The 17927-nt window shown below is 46.1% G+C and overlaps 1 protein-coding gene across 1 annotated transcript; it reads right to left on the reverse strand.

Annotated features, from left to right (window-relative positions):
• Window positions 1-5282: 5282 nt before the first annotated feature.
• On the reverse strand, window positions 5283-6728 carry LOC123069127 (glutathione S-transferase 1). Its single transcript, XM_044491895.1, has 3 exons — window positions 6426-6728; window positions 6287-6335; window positions 5283-6164 (listed from the first exon to the last, which is right to left on the reverse strand). Exons 1-3 carry the CDS (start codon window positions 6573-6575, stop codon window positions 5674-5676), a joined length of 690 nt encoding a protein of 229 aa, XP_044347830.1. The 5' UTR covers window positions 6576-6728; the 3' UTR covers window positions 5283-5673.
• Between the last annotated feature and the right edge of the window lie 11199 nt (window positions 6729-17927).

The following is a 17927-nucleotide window of genomic DNA, read 5'->3' on the forward strand; positions in this document are numbered from 1 at the left end:
ATACTCATCGACATGCAAGTCGTGATTCCTATTACAAGAACATGATCTCATACATCACATATATATCATTCATCACAACTTTTGGCCATATCACATCACAAAACACATGCTGCAAAAACAAGTTAGACGTCCTCTAATTGTTGTTGCATGTTTTTACGTGGCTGCAATAGGGTTCTAGCAAGAACGTTTTCTTACCTACGTGAAAGCCACAACGTGATTTTCCAACTTCTATTTACCCTTCATAAGGACCCTTTTCATCGAATCCGCTCCAACTAAAGTGGGAGAGACAGACACCCGCTAGCTGTTGGGGAACGTTGCATAAAATAAAAAATTTCCTACGTTCACCAAGATCCATCTATGAGTTCTTCTAGCAACGAGAGAGGGGAGTGCATCTACATACCCTTGTAGATCGCGAGCGGAAGCGTTCAAGAGAACGGGGTTGATGGAGTCGTACTCGTCGTGATCCAAATCACCGGAGATCCTAGCGCCGAACGGACGGTACCTCCGCGTTCAACACACGTACAGTCAGCGTGACGTCTCCTCCTTCTTGATCCAGCAAGGGGGAAGGAGAGGTTGATGAAGATCCAGCAGCATGACGGCATGGTCGTGGATGCAGCAGAGTTCTGGCAGGGCTTCGCCAAGCGACTACGGGAGGAGGAGGTGTAGCAAGGGGGAGGGAGGCGCCAAGACTTCAAGGTGCGGCTGCCCCTCCTCCCCCCTCCTTTATATAGGCCCCCTAGGGGGCGCCGGCCCTGGAGATGAGATCTCCCAAGGGGCGCGGCGGCCAAGGGGGTGGAGTGCCCCCCAAGGCAACTGGAGGCACCCCCCACCCTAGGGTTTCCAACCCTAGGACCAGGGGGCCCAAGGTGGGGCGCACCAGCCCACCAAGGGCTGCTCCCCTCCCCACTTCAGCCCACGGGGCCCTCCGGGATAGGTGGCCCCACCCGGTGGACCCCTGGGACCCTTCCGGTGGTCCCAGTACAATACCGGTGACCCCCAAAACTCTCCCGATGGCCGAAACCGCACTTCCTATATATAATTCTTTACATCCGGACCATTCCGGAACTCCTCGTGACGTCCGGGATCTCATACGGGACTTCGAACAACTTTCGGTTTGCTGCATACTCATATCTCTACAACCCTGGCGTCACCGAACCTTAAGTGTGTAGACCCTACGGGTTCGGAAGACACGTAGACATGACTGAGACGGCACTCCGGTCAATAACCAACAGCGGGATCTGGATACTCATGTTGGCTCCCACATGCTCCTCGATGATCTCATAGGATGAACCACGATGTCGAGGATTCAATCAACCCCGTATACAATTCCCTTTGTCAATCGGTACGTTACTTGCCCGAGACTCGATCATCGGAATCCCAATACCTCGTTCAGTCTCGTTACCGGCAAGTCACTTTACTCGTACCGTAATGCATGATCCCGTGACCAGACACTTGGTCACATTGAGCTCATTATGATGATGCATTACCGAGTGGGCCCAGAGATACCTCTCCGTCATACGGAGTGACAAATCCCAGTCTCGATTCGTGCCAACCCAACAGACAATTTCGGAGATACCCGTAGTGCACCTTTATAGTCACCCAGTTACGTTGTGACGTTTGGCACACCCAAAGCACTCCTACGATATCCGGGAGTTGCACAACCTCATGGTCTAAGGAAATGATACTTGACATTTGGAAAAGCTCTAGCTAAACGAACTACACGATCTTTGAGCTATGCTTAGGATTGGGTCTTGTCCATCACATCATTCTCCTAATGATGTGATCCCGTTATCAACGACATCCAATGTCCATAGTCAGGAAACCATGACTATCAATTGATCAACGAGCTAGTCAACTAGAGGCTCATTAGGGACATATTGTGGTCTATGTATTCACACGTGTATTACGATTTCCAGATAATACAATTATAGCATGAATAAAAGATAATCATCATGAACAAGGAAATATAATTATAATCCTTTTATTATTGCCTCTAGGGCATATTTCAACACTAGCCACCTTATGCAACTAGTGCATGTCAGTCGGTGGAACCTGTCTCACGTACGCGTACGTGTAAGGTTGGTCCGGGCCGCTTCATCCCACAATACCGCTGAAGCAAAATAAAACTAGTAGTGGCAAGAAAGTTGACAACATCTACGCTCACAACAAATTTGTGTTCTACTCGTGCAAAGAGAACTACGCATAGACCTAGCTCACGATGCCACTGTTGGGGAACGTTGCATAAAATAAAAAAAATCCTACGTTCACCAAGATCAATCTATGAGTTCATCTAGCAATGAGAGAAAGGAGTGCATCTACATACCCTTGTATATCGCGAGCAGAAGCGTTCAAGAGAACGGGGTTGAGGGAGTCGTACTCATCGTGATCCAAATCACCGATGATCCTAGTGCTGAACGGACAGCACCTCTGCGTTCAACACGCGTACGGTTGAGGATGACGTCTCCTCCTTCTTGATACAGCAAGGGGGGAGGAGAGGTTGACAGAGATCCAGCAGCATGACGGTGTGGTGGTGGATGCAGCAGTGATCTCGGCAGGGCTTCGCCGAACTTCTACGAGAGGGAGAGGTGTAGCAATGGGAGAGGGAGGCGCCAAGAGCATGGGTGCGGCTGCCCTCCCTCCCCCCCTCTTTATATAGGCCCCTAAGGGGGGCGCCGGCCCTAGGAGATGGGATCTCCAAGGGGGGCGGCGGCCAGGGGGAAACTTGCCCCCCCCCAAGCCAGGTGGAGGCGCCCCCACCCCTAGGGTTTCTAACCCTAGGCGCAGGGGGGCCCAAGGGGGGCGCACCAGCCCACCTGGGGCTGGTTCCCCTCCCACATCAGCCCATGGGGCCCTCCGGGATAGGTGGCCCCACCCGGTGGACCCCCGGGACCCTTCCAGTGGTCCCGGTACAATACCGGCGACCCCCGAAACTTTCCCGATGACCGAAACCTGACTTCCTATATATAATTCTTCACCTCCGGACCATTCCGGAACTCCTCGTGACGTCCGAGATCTCATCCGGGACTCCGAACAACTTTCGGATTACTGCATACTTATATCTCTACAACCTAGCGTCACCGAACCTTAAGTGTGTAGACCCTACGGGTTCGGGAGACATGCAGACATGACCGAGACGCCTCTCCGGTCAATAACCAATAGCGGGATCTGGATACCCATGTTGGCTCCCACATGCTCCTCGATGATCTCATCGGATGAACCACGATGTCGAGGATTCAATCAACCCCGTATACAATTCCCTTTGTCAATCGGTACGTTACTTGCCCGAGACTCGATCGTCGGTATCCCAATACCTCGTTTAATCTCGTTACCGGCAAGTCACTTTACTCGTAGCGTAATGCATGATCCTGTGACCAGACACTTGGTCACATTGAGCTCATTATGATGATGCATTACCGAGTGGGCCCAGAGATACCTCTCCGTCATACGGAGTGACAAATCCCAGTCTCGATTTGTGCCAACCCAACAGACAATTTCGGAGATACCCGTAGTGCACCTTTATAGTCACCCAGTTACGTTGTGACGTTTGGCACACACAAAGCACTCCTACGATATCCGGGAGTTGCACAACCTCATGGTCTAAGGAAATGATAGTTGACATTTGGAAAAGCTCTAGCTAAACGAACTACACGATCTTTGAGCTATGCTTAGGATTGGGTCTTGTCCATCACATCATTCTCCTAATGATGTGATCCCATTATCAATGACATTCAATGCCCATAGTCAGGAAACCATGACTATCTGTTGATCAACGAGCTGGTCAACTAGAGGCTTACTAGGGACATGTTGTGGTCTATGTATTCACACGTTATTTACGATTTCCGGATAACACAGTTATAGCATGAATAACAGACAATTACCATGAACAAAGAAATATAATAATAACCATTTTATTATTGCCTCTAGGGCATATTTCCAACATAAACGGTATGGTAATATACGTCCCGCATACCCGATAACTGACGTACAAAACACTGCGGTAACATTGATCAAGGAGGAAATTTGTTCAAAAACATACCCCGATAATTTATGTGTAATATACAATTTGCATACATAATAACTTACGGATAAACACCACGGTAAAAAAGTTTACGAAGGGGAAAAGTTGTTGAAAAACATACACACGGTAACGTGCGTGTGAATATCATGATAATATACAAAGTGCATATCTGATAACATGTGTAAAAACACCTCGGTAACATTGACCAAAGAAGAAAGTGGTTGAAAAACATACCCTCGGTAACTTGTGTGCAAATAGCATGGTAATATATGAACCGAAGACCTGATAACTTATTTAAAAACACTGCGGTAACTTTTGACCTTAGGAGAAAAAGTTGGAGGAAAAAATAACGCCGGTAACTTATGTGTAAATAGAATGGTAATACATAAACAGAAGACTTGATATTTTGCACAAAGACCGCGGTAAGTTTTGATCTAGGGAGGAAAAAAGTTGTTGAAAAAAATTACCCAAAGGCCACTTATGTGTAAATAGCATGGTAATATACGAACCGAAAACTTGATAAGTATATGTAAACACCGCGGTAATTTTTGAAATATGGGACCTAGTATGCCGAAACTTCATGTTTTTGTCACCCGATTTTTGTGTGCCACCATGCTTCCTCTCAAAATCATACTCCTAATAACCTACGCTCAAACCATCATGATAACTTTCACCCGGGAAGGGGAGTTGTTCAAACATACCCCCCCCCCCCCCCGGCTACCCGGGTTAAACTTTGTGCAAACTTACCATGCTACACATGTTATACCTATCGTGCTTCTGATGTTATAGTTACCGACCTTCTCATGATATATTTACCCGCTTTATGACGTCAATTTTTTGGTTACCAGGTGTTAATATTAAAGTAATCATGATGCACATGTCATAGTTATCATGCTGCTCATGCCAAAGTTATCAAGGCTAAAATTAACCTTTTTGTGTACATGGTAAAAAGAAGAAGAATTCAAGTTCCGTTGTTCACGTATTGTGGATAACAAGGTAGGATGGCCGAGTTGGTTATTGGGTGTAGTGACTATTTAGTAGACCGGTCTAAAAATAAAAATCAGAAGAAAAAAACCGGTGAAAGCATTCACAACTCGATCAAAGCGGAGCGATCGAGCCAACTGGCCTCAACGCTCGATCGAGCGAGCGGGACACCGACCGAAGGAACGCTCGATCGAGCGAGCGGGCCACGGACCGAAGGGCGAGCGGGACACCGACCGAAGGAACGCTCGATCGAGCGAGCGGGCCACCGACCGAAGGAGAGTGATCGTAATTTTCCTAACGGGCACACATGTGCCAGTTATCCCTGTCCATATATATTTGCATGCAAATGCACACGTATCCAAGATGTATATATATACTGATCTCTAGTGGGGTACTACTATATAGGACGTACAGTACGGATTAGCAGCATTGACCAGTCCGTTGTTTATTTACTAACTAGTACTAGTGCATAAATTAAAGCAAGGAATCCAGCGCACGAACAGAAGCGCAAGCGGACTCCTCGTGCTGCTGAAACTAAAAGCGTATACTACTGGAAGTAGACGGGCAGATGATCACCCACCCACGGGAGGGAGGTCTCTTCTCTTGAACGGAATCATCACCGGCACGGCACGGCACGGCACGGCACACACCCGCGCGGAGTGCATAAACACCTAGTACTGCGCACCTAGCTTAAACTCGGTAGGCATATGCTTGCAGACCCTCTGCACCGCTGGCCTCGCCATGAGCATCTCCCACCAGGCCTTCACCTTGGGGTAGTCATCAAACACCTTGGCGTACGGGGTGGTCATGAAGTAGAAGGTGAACGGGATGTGGTTCAGATCGGCGAAGCTGATGGAGTCCCCGGCCAAGTACCTGCTCTTCTCCAGCCGGGCTTCGTAGATCCCCAGCACACCCCTCAGCCGCTCCAGGCTCTCGTCCACGACGGTCTGGTTCGGCGCCGCGCCACCGCCAGGGATGATGAAGGGGATGATGATGCACTCGAACACCACGGGCGAGATGGCCGGGTAGTACTGCTGGGCCTCCACCTCCGTCCACACGTCCACCATTGCTAATTCTTCGATTCCGCTGTTTTCTCCGAGGAGGTCCAGGCCGGCTGTCCCCCCGTACTTGCGGAGGATGTACTTGGCGATGGCGCGCGACTCTGCACTCACTCACTCATCGATTTGTTAGATTAGAGAAACCAACCAATGGATTTTTAACATGATATATACTCCTAGACAGGAATGATTCGTGTCGTGTGCACTGATGTGTTAGACGGCTCACCGAACAGGACGAGATCGCCATCTTGGAACCCAGGCATCTTCGCAAACGGCTGCAAGGAAGAAAAACACGTAGCATCTCTGTCAGAAATCATCACCTGAACCTGATACGGTGACCGATCGACGAATTGTCGTCTGCTTACGTTTAGCTGGACGTGTTGGGGCCTCTTGTGCTCGCCGGCGACGAAGTCCATGGGCACGAGCTCGTACTCGGCGCCGACCTCCTCCAGGAAGAGCAGCACCCGTGCGACGTTTGTCAACATCGGGTGCCCGAACACCTTCACCGGAGACATGTTTGTCCGTGAACTTCACGTGATGGATGCTCTACAGGCAGGCAGGAGAGGGCAGATACTGGAGCAAGACTCTGCTCTGCTCTGTAGCGTGTGTGTGTGTGGGAGGAGGCCTTGGATGTTGATCTCCATTTATACACACAGCAGGGAGCACCACACCCGGCCCGCGTGGCCCAAGGAAATAACAAGGCTACATCGACTTTTTAGCTAGTGTCTAGATCTGCTTTATTTCATTTCTACCAAAAAAGATATATGAAATGATGAGTGCCAAATTAAATGAGCTCTTGAATCATTTAAACCGGGCAAGTACTGTAATCATCTTTGTTAGTTTATCGCATACTCCCTCTTAAATTATCCCACGGGAGAGATCACGAGCACTTTGGAAAGTTGTTCCGGATTTTTAGGGATAAGCACATGTATACTGTTATTACATGGCATATTCCTTGTTCTAGAAATTGTGGGTCGCTGATGGCAGAGATGACAACAAAGGCAGCCTGACTTTTCTTGCCATCCCATCCTTGGGTACATGCCGCGCGGCTGCAGCCGTGGTGGACTGGCGGGACACGGCGAAAGCGAGGAGAGGCGGCAGCAGCATCTGGTCCAGCATCAACCACGACGACAATAGCTGAAGGAAAATATAGCAGGTCTCATCTGCTCCTCATGTGGTCACAGTGCATCTTCGTGTAACATCGCCGCCGGCGGCTATGACCGGCTACGATATACGACGACAACAAGATGACTTCATATGGCAACCCCTGCAGTCTTGACTGACCGGAGACGACGACACTTGAGGTTCATCATCCCATCCTTTATTTTCTTTCAGGGGTCTCATCGTTGAGGTATACTCTCACGCATGCATTACTTTTATGCATGTAGTTCCTCGTACTAACTTATTTTCCATTGTCCATTAAATTTTTTTTTATCTCCCACTGACTATGGCAGTGTAATCTAAGCACACCACGGTGACCAAGATCCATGGACACCTGGGCCCGTGCTAGCTGGTCTGTCGTCAGCATACCTATCGGTGCCAGCACCACGTACCCACGATCGGCTACACCTATCCTGCATCGACATCGCGGACGGCCGTGATTTTTACGACGTCCAGAACATACCTAAGATGGATTAAAGATGAAGATGGCTACCTAACAAATTGCCTCGTTAATTGTAAAGTTTTCTTTTTTTGCGAAACTCAAACTTGAATTACTCAATAATAGTGTTCATACGATCGCTGGTTGCAATCTCCAGCAATTCCGGAGACCGTAGCCATGTCATGGCCCTATTTTCTAGTCTTGCAAAACTCGCTAAACAATCACTAGCTCGATTCTGGGAACGATGTACATGAGTAATACTAGATAATCTAAGTCCTCGAAGGTACTTTATTTCCTTAATGATGGAAGCATAAACTGATCTGTCCTCCTCCTTGCTTTGTACTCCATCTGTCCCATAATGTAAGACATTTTTTAACACTATAGTGTAGTGTCAAAAGGCGTCTTATATTATGGGACGGAGGGAGTACCATTGAAACCGCAACCGAAGAATCCATCTCGACGATGATCGGCAGCTCACTTCTCTGTATAGCTACTGAGAGTCCTTCCATGCACTCACATAGCTCCGCCTCAAGGGCGTCCCGGCACGAATACAACTTCCTACATGCCGCGGAAATGATAGAGCCTGCTTCATCCCTTAAGATCATCCCTGCTCCAGCATCCCCTTCTGCCACAAAAGAGCCATCAGAGTTTAACTTAACCCAGCCATGCTCTGGTGGATTCCAGCCAGTCCTAACTTCATCCCTCGGCACAATACTGGGCAAATTTGGCTTTGCATAATTGATAACAGATTTCCCTTTGCATGGATCAGCATTAGCGTGCAGTTTAATTCCTATTAGTGAATCAAGATAGCTCTGAAGAAATCGACATGACACCTCTAAAGGAGGGGCCGGCTTGTTACGAACTAGTTCATTTCGAACGTACCAGACTCTCCAAAATGTCATCAGCAACATGCACCTTCGAACATCATCTAGCGGCTCCAGAACCTGGAACAACCACTCTCGCCCAATATTCAGGAACTCATTCTGATTCGGTAAGCTCCACATCCTCGACATTGCCTGTATAAATTGCGAGCAAGTGGGCACATTACAAAGGGATAAAAATTGTCTTCAACATCCATTGCACAAACCGGACATAAACTTTTCACCTCAAGACCAATTTTGTTTTCCCTTTGCCAAGTTGGTAACGAATGTGTCACAAGACGCCATGCAAAATTCTTTACCGCTGGTGGAACCCTGCTTGTCCATATGAATTTCCAACATGACCGTGCACCAGATGGCCACGCACTTGAAGACGAAGCGCTATCCCGATGGGTTTCATCAAAGGCCATATCATATGCACTCTTGACAGAGAACTGGCCATGTCTACCCGGTCCCCATGCGAGCACATCCTCCTCCAGACGTGGGGACGCGCGGATTTTCAGAATTTCAGTGATGTCTGCAGGAACAAAGAACCTTTGCAGTAGGTCATACTTCCATGATCCATTCGAATTCAACAAGCCGTCCACGAAACGAATACGACAATTTGCTTGCGGTGAGATAGGCTTGTATGAATGTGGCCTAGGTAGCCAATTGTCCCTCCAGATTCTAATGCTCTTACCATTGCCCACTCTCCATACTAGTCCTTTCTTCAACACATCCAAACCATAGCTTATTTCCTGCCACGATGATGATGCATTTCCACTAAAAACGGTATCCTCCAGCTTACCATTTGGATAATATCTAGCTTTAAGGTCTTGAGCACATAAACTCTCAGGTTTAACAATTAGCCTCCATGCTTGCCCTGCCAATAAAGCTTGATTGAAGAGCCGGAAATCACGGAAACCCACTCCACCCCTCTCTTTAGGCTGCATAAGTTTGTCCCAACCCTTCCAGTTTACTTTCCTTTTACCTTTGCAGATTCCCAATAAAAGTTCCTCACCATCCTGGTAAGGTCGTCACACACTAAAAATGTGAGTTTGAACACCCCCATGATGTACGTTGGCAGAGCATGTGCTACCGATTTAATGAGCACCTCTCTACCTGGCTGTGCAAGAAGACCATCTCCCCACTGAATTAATTGCTTGGTCAAACTCATCTGCAAATTTTGAAATCGCCCCTTTGACATGCGTCCATTAGGAGTTGGAAGCCCCAAGTATTTCTCCTCAAAAGCCTCTTCTGTAACACCCAGTACTGCCCTCACTTGCTCCTTTATCATAGTCGGGCATGACTCTCCAAATAGCATTGAGCACTTGCTATAATTCAAACTTTGTCCCGTGGCAGCCGCATACATATCTAAAGCTTCTTTTACTTGTTATGCCTGAGCTTGAGAAGCTTAAAAAAACAGTAAGGTATCATCTGCGAATAAAGAGATGGGATATACCCGGAGCTCTTCTACAGATCCTCAGAGGTACTATATCACCACTAGTGACCTTACTTTTAAGAATAGCAGATAGTCCATCAGCCACAAAAAGAAACAAGAACGGTGATAAAGGGTCATCTTGCCGAAGTCCCCTCGACGGTGCAAATGAATCCAAGAGAGTTCCATTTAATTTGACAGAATATCTCATCGATGTAACACAAGACATTATCCACCCTATCCATCGCTGAGAGAGCCAACTTTTGCATCACCTGCTTCAAGAAAACTCAATTTACTCTATCATAGGCCTTGGATAAATCAAGTTTGTAGGCACAAAAGCTCTTTGTAGGATCTTTTTCCTGTTTAATATGGTGAATACACTCGAACGCCACTAGTGCATTATCCGTAATCATTTTCCCCGGGACAAACGCAGTTTGCTCAAGTGAAATTAAATCATCTAGTAAAGGCCTGAGGCGATTGACCAAACACTTCGAAATGACCTTATAAATAACATTGCATAAACTTATATGTCTATAATCAGTCAGTCGTGTAGGATTTGAAGATTTAGGGATTAAAACAATAGAGGTTGAGTTAACTCCCTCGGGCATAATATCATACCTGAAAAATTCCTTCACAACCATCAACACACTCTCCCGCACGGTACTCCAATTGCGCTGAAAAAACCTTGCCGGAAATCCATCCGGCCCTGGTGCCCTGGTGCCTTTAAGAGCCCAATCTGAAATAGAGCATCTGAGATTTCCTTGTCCATGAAAGATTCACATAATTTCATGTTATCCTCCTCCGTTATAATAGAGTCTAGCAGATCCAACACTGGGCTTGCATTAAGGTTAGGATCTGTTGTAAATATGCCCTAGAAAAACTCATTGGACATCTTACTCATCATGACAAAATCTGAATGAATAACACCAATACTATCCATCAGTTCTCTGATTTTATTTTCCCTTGCCCACCACACTGCTTTACTTTGAAAATACTTTGTATTCCTATCACCTTCTTTTAGCCAAGTGATCCAGGACCTTTGCATCCATAGCATTTCCTCCTGATATAGCAACTCATTCATCTTGTCAGTGACTCTTCTGATATCCTGTCGGTCCGCATTCATATGCATTAATTCTTCCAACTGTGTACGAGATTTTGCTAACTCTCTTGTAACATTGCCAACTTTCTTACTCCATATCCTTAGGGCGGTCAGCATTCTGAAGCTCAGCCACATCATGAAGAATACCTACAGAATCCCAGGCCTCCTTTATCACCTCTGGTAGGCTTTCATCCCTTTCCCAAAAAACTTCATACTTAGGGTTGCGCCCCCCGGTCGAACCAGGGTCTGGTGAACCCTTGAGTAGTAGTGCTACATGATGAGAGCAAGGGGAAGGCACATGTGTGACCTGCGCAAAAGCAAACATGTTTCTCCATGGAGCAGAAGCAACGGCCCGATCAAGCCTGACTCTAACATTTGCTGCCCCCGCCCTCATATTGTCATAAGTGTGAGGTACCCCAGAGAAACCGAGGTCCACTAACTCGCAAACCTCCAGTGTGTCTCGGAACGCAAGCATCTGAGCTTCAGCTCTTGGCATCGCAGACATGTGCTCAAAGTTCCATAGAGCCTCATTAAGATCTCCAATTACAAGCCACGGGAGATCATCTACTATTTTCAGATTCTGCAGTTTTGTCCACATCAAGTGACGATTCTCCACTCGCGACTCACCATACATGCATGTTAGACGCCACTGATCAGCATCGTCTCGTAACTGAACGAGTACATCGATGAATCTCTGCTCGTTATCCAACACAGTAACTGAGCATGATTCATGCCAATATAGTGCTAGCCCACCGCTCAATCCATCACTATCAACTCCTGTAAATCCTTTCAGACCCAAGCAATTCCTGATCCTTTTCATCTTACTCTCCTTTTGTCTAGTCTCACATAAGAAAACGAACGTGGGGGGATGTGACTGAGAGAAACTCACTAGTTCAGGAACTGTCCGGGTATTCCCCCCTCCTCGGCAGTTCCAGCTCAAGAGATTCATTGGGACTGGCGGTCCTCCGCTAGGGAGGCCGCCCCAATATTCATGTCATTGTCATTTTCCAGTTCCTCCCCTGCAACTTCTTGACACCTTCTCTTTACTTTAGGATCCTTCCCGGGAGTGCCAGCACTACCCCCATGAGCTTCTATTGGTGTACCATGTTCCAACAGCAAGACAGTTCCTGCCACCTTCCCGGCCAAAATTGGGACAGCTTGCCCCTGAATATTAACAGACCCATCTGCACTAATAAGGCGCTTACGAACAGACATATCTTCCTCCACAGTCTCGACATAGGAGTGCTGCTCAAATTCCATATCCGAAGGCCCCCCTGCCCCTGCAGCATTCCTTCCTCTACCACCTCCCGCATTGGCTCGGCCTCCCCACTCTTCATTAGTTCCTCTACCCCCCATGCCATCTCTACAACCTCCACGGAAGCCATCCCTTCTTCCTCCTGCCCTGAAACTCCCCCTACTACTATCTCCATCAGCCCAATCGTGCCCATTGACCCCTTGTGCAGCTCCTACACCTGGATCATTGCTCCAAAGTAACCATTCCCCCCATACGCAATCACCCGGGCCATGGATTCCGTCGCCACATTCCTCTACCACGTGACCCATACAACCACTGAAGAAATAGAAGTCCGGCATCTTCTCATAAGTTGCTAGTATTTTTTAGGGAATTGTAAAGCCACTAGATGAAAAGCATTATGACTTGAATACCGATGAGTAGTCAATTCTATAGAATGAGTATATATGCTCCTTGGAAGAGTATATACCCCTCCCCGCAAAAAACAAAGAAGAAGAGTATCTACCCTTGGTGTATATTTGATTTATTTTTCTATTGACATTCTGCACCATACTTCTATTCGAATACTCCCTTCACGGCCACATACTGTTCCAGATTTAGGCATAATCTTTACATGAATGATATCTAACAATAGGTACTTATCATAACAAAAATGATTTATCCTCTGTTGCGGGAAATCTAGTATATATGCACTCCCAACCAAATAGTATGTACCACCTCAACGTATCAGTATCAGTAAAACGCCCTCTGTCCAAAAAAGCTTGTCCCTCAAATGAATGTATCTAGCATCAAGTTAGTGCTAGATACATCCATTTGATAAACAAGTTTGAGACAAGCTTTTTCGGACGGAGGGAGTAGCATATACTCATTTATGAAAAGAAACGAGTGTATACCCCCTCAGGAATGTGTAGTTTATACTCACTTAGAAAAAAATGTGTACCTTCTTAGATGAAAAAAGTGTGTACATTCCTCATAAAAAAATGCAATTTCTATCCTCTTAGGAAAATGCAGTATATACTCACCCAACAAAAAGGGTATTTGATCTATCATCAAAGTGCAGTATATTTATCACAAAAAATAATAATTCAAAGTGCAGTATATGACCCATCACAAAAAGTATATGCTCACTAAAAAACTGTAGAATATGATATATACCCTTTAATAAGTTTTACATATTTGTGATAATTTGTCTCATCAAAAGTAGTGTATACATGTCATATATACTTATTGGTGCTAAATCGTTTCATCAAAAGAATGTTATATACTACACAATTGTAAGTAACAGTATATACTTCAAATTTTAGTACAACAGCGTATACTTCAAACTAGTATCATGTGTACTACTTCCAATGGTTCACAGATGAAAAACAAATGATTTCCGCTATTCCAAGCAGTCAAACAAGTTTGAAGGACGAATGGTTGTTCCTAACTTCTAGGGTGTACCTAACGCGTCCAAAGAAGGTTGTTAGATTTTTTGACAAATTGGCTGAGTTGTTGTTATTCCTAAGGGTGGGGCGTGGGAGTACATACTTTTGGGAGTATAAAAGAGTAGTGTGTGTGTGTGTGTGTTTGTGTTTGTGTGTGTGTGTGTTGTGTGTGTGTGTGTGTGTGTGTGTGTGTGTGTGTGTGTGTGTGTGTGTGTGTGTGTGTGGAAGGAGTAGTGCAGGGTTAGGGGGTACAAACAATTTCTCACCTTTCATAGATAGTATAGGAACAAAACAATGGTTTAATCCCAAAGCTACCAAAATGCAAAGGAGAGAAGTGGCTTTGTATCAAAGAACTCCAAAGCACAGTAAATACACTTGGCTTATGTGAAGCTTAGGTGTGGCAAGTGGCATGCAAATGGAACAACCGGAAACCAAGATATTGTAGTGGCAAGTAAATATCCACGATGATTACAAAGCAAAGACAAGTTGATCTTAAGGGATAGGGATTATGTTCAAGGAAACTCACATGCAAAGATAATGCGACTCGTGCTACCAAAGGAATGAGCTAAGCACCAAAGACGATGTGTACTTCCTTTTTACGTATCCATGTTTCCTATGGCATATCATTACAGGAGTATTAATATCGTCCAGTCCCAACATATACTCCCCCTCCTCTGATTAGCTCATTGTTGGTGAGGGTGTTCTTAGCACGAGTGGGCATCTGCCTTCATTTGATCTTGGTTAGGTCATAGGGACATGTGGTAACAATTATCCGCCCATATGCTTTCAAGATTCCCTCTGGTTCACCCCCCAGGGAGTTTCCCCTATACGTCCAAAATGTGCCTAAGTGTCGGAACCCCAAGTGTCTGAAGCCGGACACACGCGGGGGTTCATCCTTGGATCCAGCACCATCTCACCACACTTGTGTACACACCATGTGGACACACACAAGTTTTGGGACCATTCCCACCCTCCGAGGCTTCATTTTACGACGAAACCCTAACTCGTTGACCGCGCGGTCTACCCCTTTGACTTCATCCCACCGGCGGTGCACCGGTGGGCATATGCCTTCATTTGATCTTGGTTAGGTCATAGGTACATGTGGTAACAATTATCAGCCCGTATGCTCTCGAGGTTCCCTCTGGTTCACCCCGAGGGAGTTCTCCCTATACGTCCAGAATCTGCCTAAGTGTCGGAACCCCAAGTGTCTGAAGCCGGACACACGCGGGGGTTCATCCTTGGAGCCAACACCATCTCACCACACTTGTGTACACACCATGTGGACACACACAAGTTTTGGGGCCATTCCCACCCTCCGAGGTGCGATTTTTGACGAAACCCTAGTTTTGTTGACCGCACGGTCTACCCCTTTGACTTCACCCCACCGGCGGTGCCCCGGTGGGCACACTTCTAAGAACAACAACCAGCTGATTCCTTTTTTCCGGAGACATCTCTGAATCTAAGATGATGATCAACATACATCATATAGGGATGTGATACATAGCTTTGTGCAAGGAAATGTCTGCTTAACTTGCTCAGTTTTCTTAGAAGTATCCTTAGCATTTTCTCTGTTTTTAGTGACAATGCATACTGTGACAATGGTACCTTCTGTGACACTCTACTATTTCTGTCAATTTGTTTCATCAAGTGTGAAGAGTGGAACATACATGGCTGTTACTGCACTTCCTTACTCGGCATATGCATATTTTGGCATCTTAAGGGTCTGTGTAGGACGTGAGTATTCAAGTTAATTCTCATTGTGTGTTAACAACATTAACTTTAGAATAGCCAGCACGCTTCCTACTACGAGCTAAACAGTAGAGTGTCTAGCACAAAACATGAAGTTCATGGAGTTCTTGGAGTGCATGATATATCCTGCTCTTCTGGAAATGAGTTCTAGGAGTGCATGTTATATCCTGATGATGTGCTACACCAACTATTACAAGGTACTAAATTAATTGCAATAGAGTAACTTCCTGGTGTCAATGGTTGCAGATCACAGGACTGGGAGTATACTTGCGTCGGAAGGAGCAATATCTTCTTCGTGTCGATCATTGTCTTCTCCGGGTAGAGTGCAGTTCAAGTCCGGAAGCACCATAGATGCTGCTGCTACTCAGCGACAAGGATGTGCTTGAGCGCGTCGACCTTGTCGTCGACGCCGAAGTGGAGCCGACAGCCCCCAGGTCCCAAGCCCTCGGCAGACTAGATCACTAGCCCTGGATCGGCGAGGTGACTGGATGACGAGCAGCACCTGGTCTGGCGGGTGTTGGGCGAGTAGAACCAGGGGCGATGGCGACGCGCTGACCTTCTCCCCTCACCGGCGATCTGCTCCTTCTGGGTGGGGGTCGCCGGCTGACGTTCTGTTGCGGGGTGGGGGTCGCCGGCTGGCGTTCTGCTGCGGGGTGGGAGTCGCCGACCGGCGTGCTGCTGCTAGGACAATCGGTGAGGCCAGTTAGGTGCTAGCCGATCGATTGGCGAAGAGATCCGAGTCCTGGGGAGATCAGTGAGGCCAGGTGCTATTTGGCCTATCAATTGGCCAGGTTCTGGGAACGGGGCGTGGCGTGATCAACGAGGTGCTAGGCTGCTAGCTAGGGAACTGGATCCTGGAACGTGGAGGAGGCAAGTCCGGTATGCTAAGTACTTTAACTTTCCTTCTTCACATCCACCTGATTCAGATTATTTTGATCTAAATTAACTTGCAAAAAATATATGTGTGATATCCATCTACTATAATTGCTTACAATCAAAATTATATGTGATTTTTTTTAGTTTAGAAGATTTATATGCACAGTAAATCTGAATGTTCTTCACATGCATGATTTAGTTTAACTTTAAAGAGTTATACTAACTAGTCTTGATAAAGAGATCTTTTGGAGCAACACCAAACCTCGTGAGGTGTTTTGCCTACGGAAAGGTTGTGCTATGTAATGATTATTATTAGGATCAAAGTTGTAGGATAAACGTAAAACCTTCTCGATGTATCTTTTATACAACATTGTAGTTTAGTTATATATGGAGAGAGTGATTTAACACTTTGTGTTTAAGAGTAGAATAAGTTATTCCACACTCTAGCCAAACGAACTATTTGGCAAATATCTCGCTAGCTGGTGAGAGCCAGAGCCGTGGAAAGTCTGTCTTGCTATTAAGGCACAAGCATCAAACAGGAACATTTAGAGCCATGGAAAAGTGATGTGTCGCCTACCAATGGGCCAACTGCTAGCGATGTAATAATAGCATCCAAGTTGATTTTTTATAGAACATGCAAGGCGTTGGCAAGTGGGAAAATGATTGATCGCTGGCAAGCTTAACTCTCGGAACTTATAGCATTCAACTGAATCAGAACAAAGATTTAAAAAAAATACATTTCCATCGATAGTGAAAAATTATTCAATTGAGTGACAACGAAAATCATATTGGAATGTACATTTACTTGTTGATTTTAAATTAGAGGCATTTTTCTACCTTTTTTAGTTAATAAGATATGCATATACCCACCCTTAGTGTTTTCGAGACAACGAGAGGGCACATTGCTTTTGGTGCTACCATCTCTCTCAAGCCTCAAATAAGTTGTGCGGACACGATTATCTTCCCGCGTTGGAATATCGTGGCCTGGTAGAGCTAGCGAAAAATCTTCCATGTTGGAATATGTCGGCAGCCGGATAGCCGCCATGCATGTAAAGTCTCTTTTACCTTTACACTTGCTCAAGTGACACTGTATGTCGCCTACCACTTGCTAAATCAATGGGCCAACTGCTAGCGACGTAATAGTAGCAAGTTGATTTACAGTGTTTTGCTACAGTTCTCTGACTTTGTTTCTTCATTTTAGACTAGCTGACTACTGTCGCTTACCTGCCTTCCCTTCTCCACGTTAGAGGATCCAGTTCTGATATTGAGACCTCGACGATGGGAGGAAGGGCGCGATCGATGTGGAGTAATTTGAATTTCAAATCTATCTATCTGGGGTATATTGGTCCTTCACCGATGTTTGGGGGGCTGTCGGAAATTGGTTCCGCGATCTACAAAAGTGAATGGAGGGAGTAGTTGTTTCTCCAATCCGTACCAACGCACGTGTTTCTAACTAGTACTTACTTCCTTCGCACCACAATATGGAATAGAGGGAGTATCGATAAACTAACAAAGATGATTACTTACCCGGTTTAAATGATTCAAGAGCTCATTTAATTTGGCACTCAT

Source organism: Triticum aestivum, chromosome 3B, assembly GCF_018294505.1.
Source record: "Triticum aestivum cultivar Chinese Spring chromosome 3B, IWGSC CS RefSeq v2.1, whole genome shotgun sequence".
Lineage (NCBI taxonomy): Eukaryota > Viridiplantae > Streptophyta > Magnoliopsida > Poales > Poaceae > Triticum > Triticum aestivum.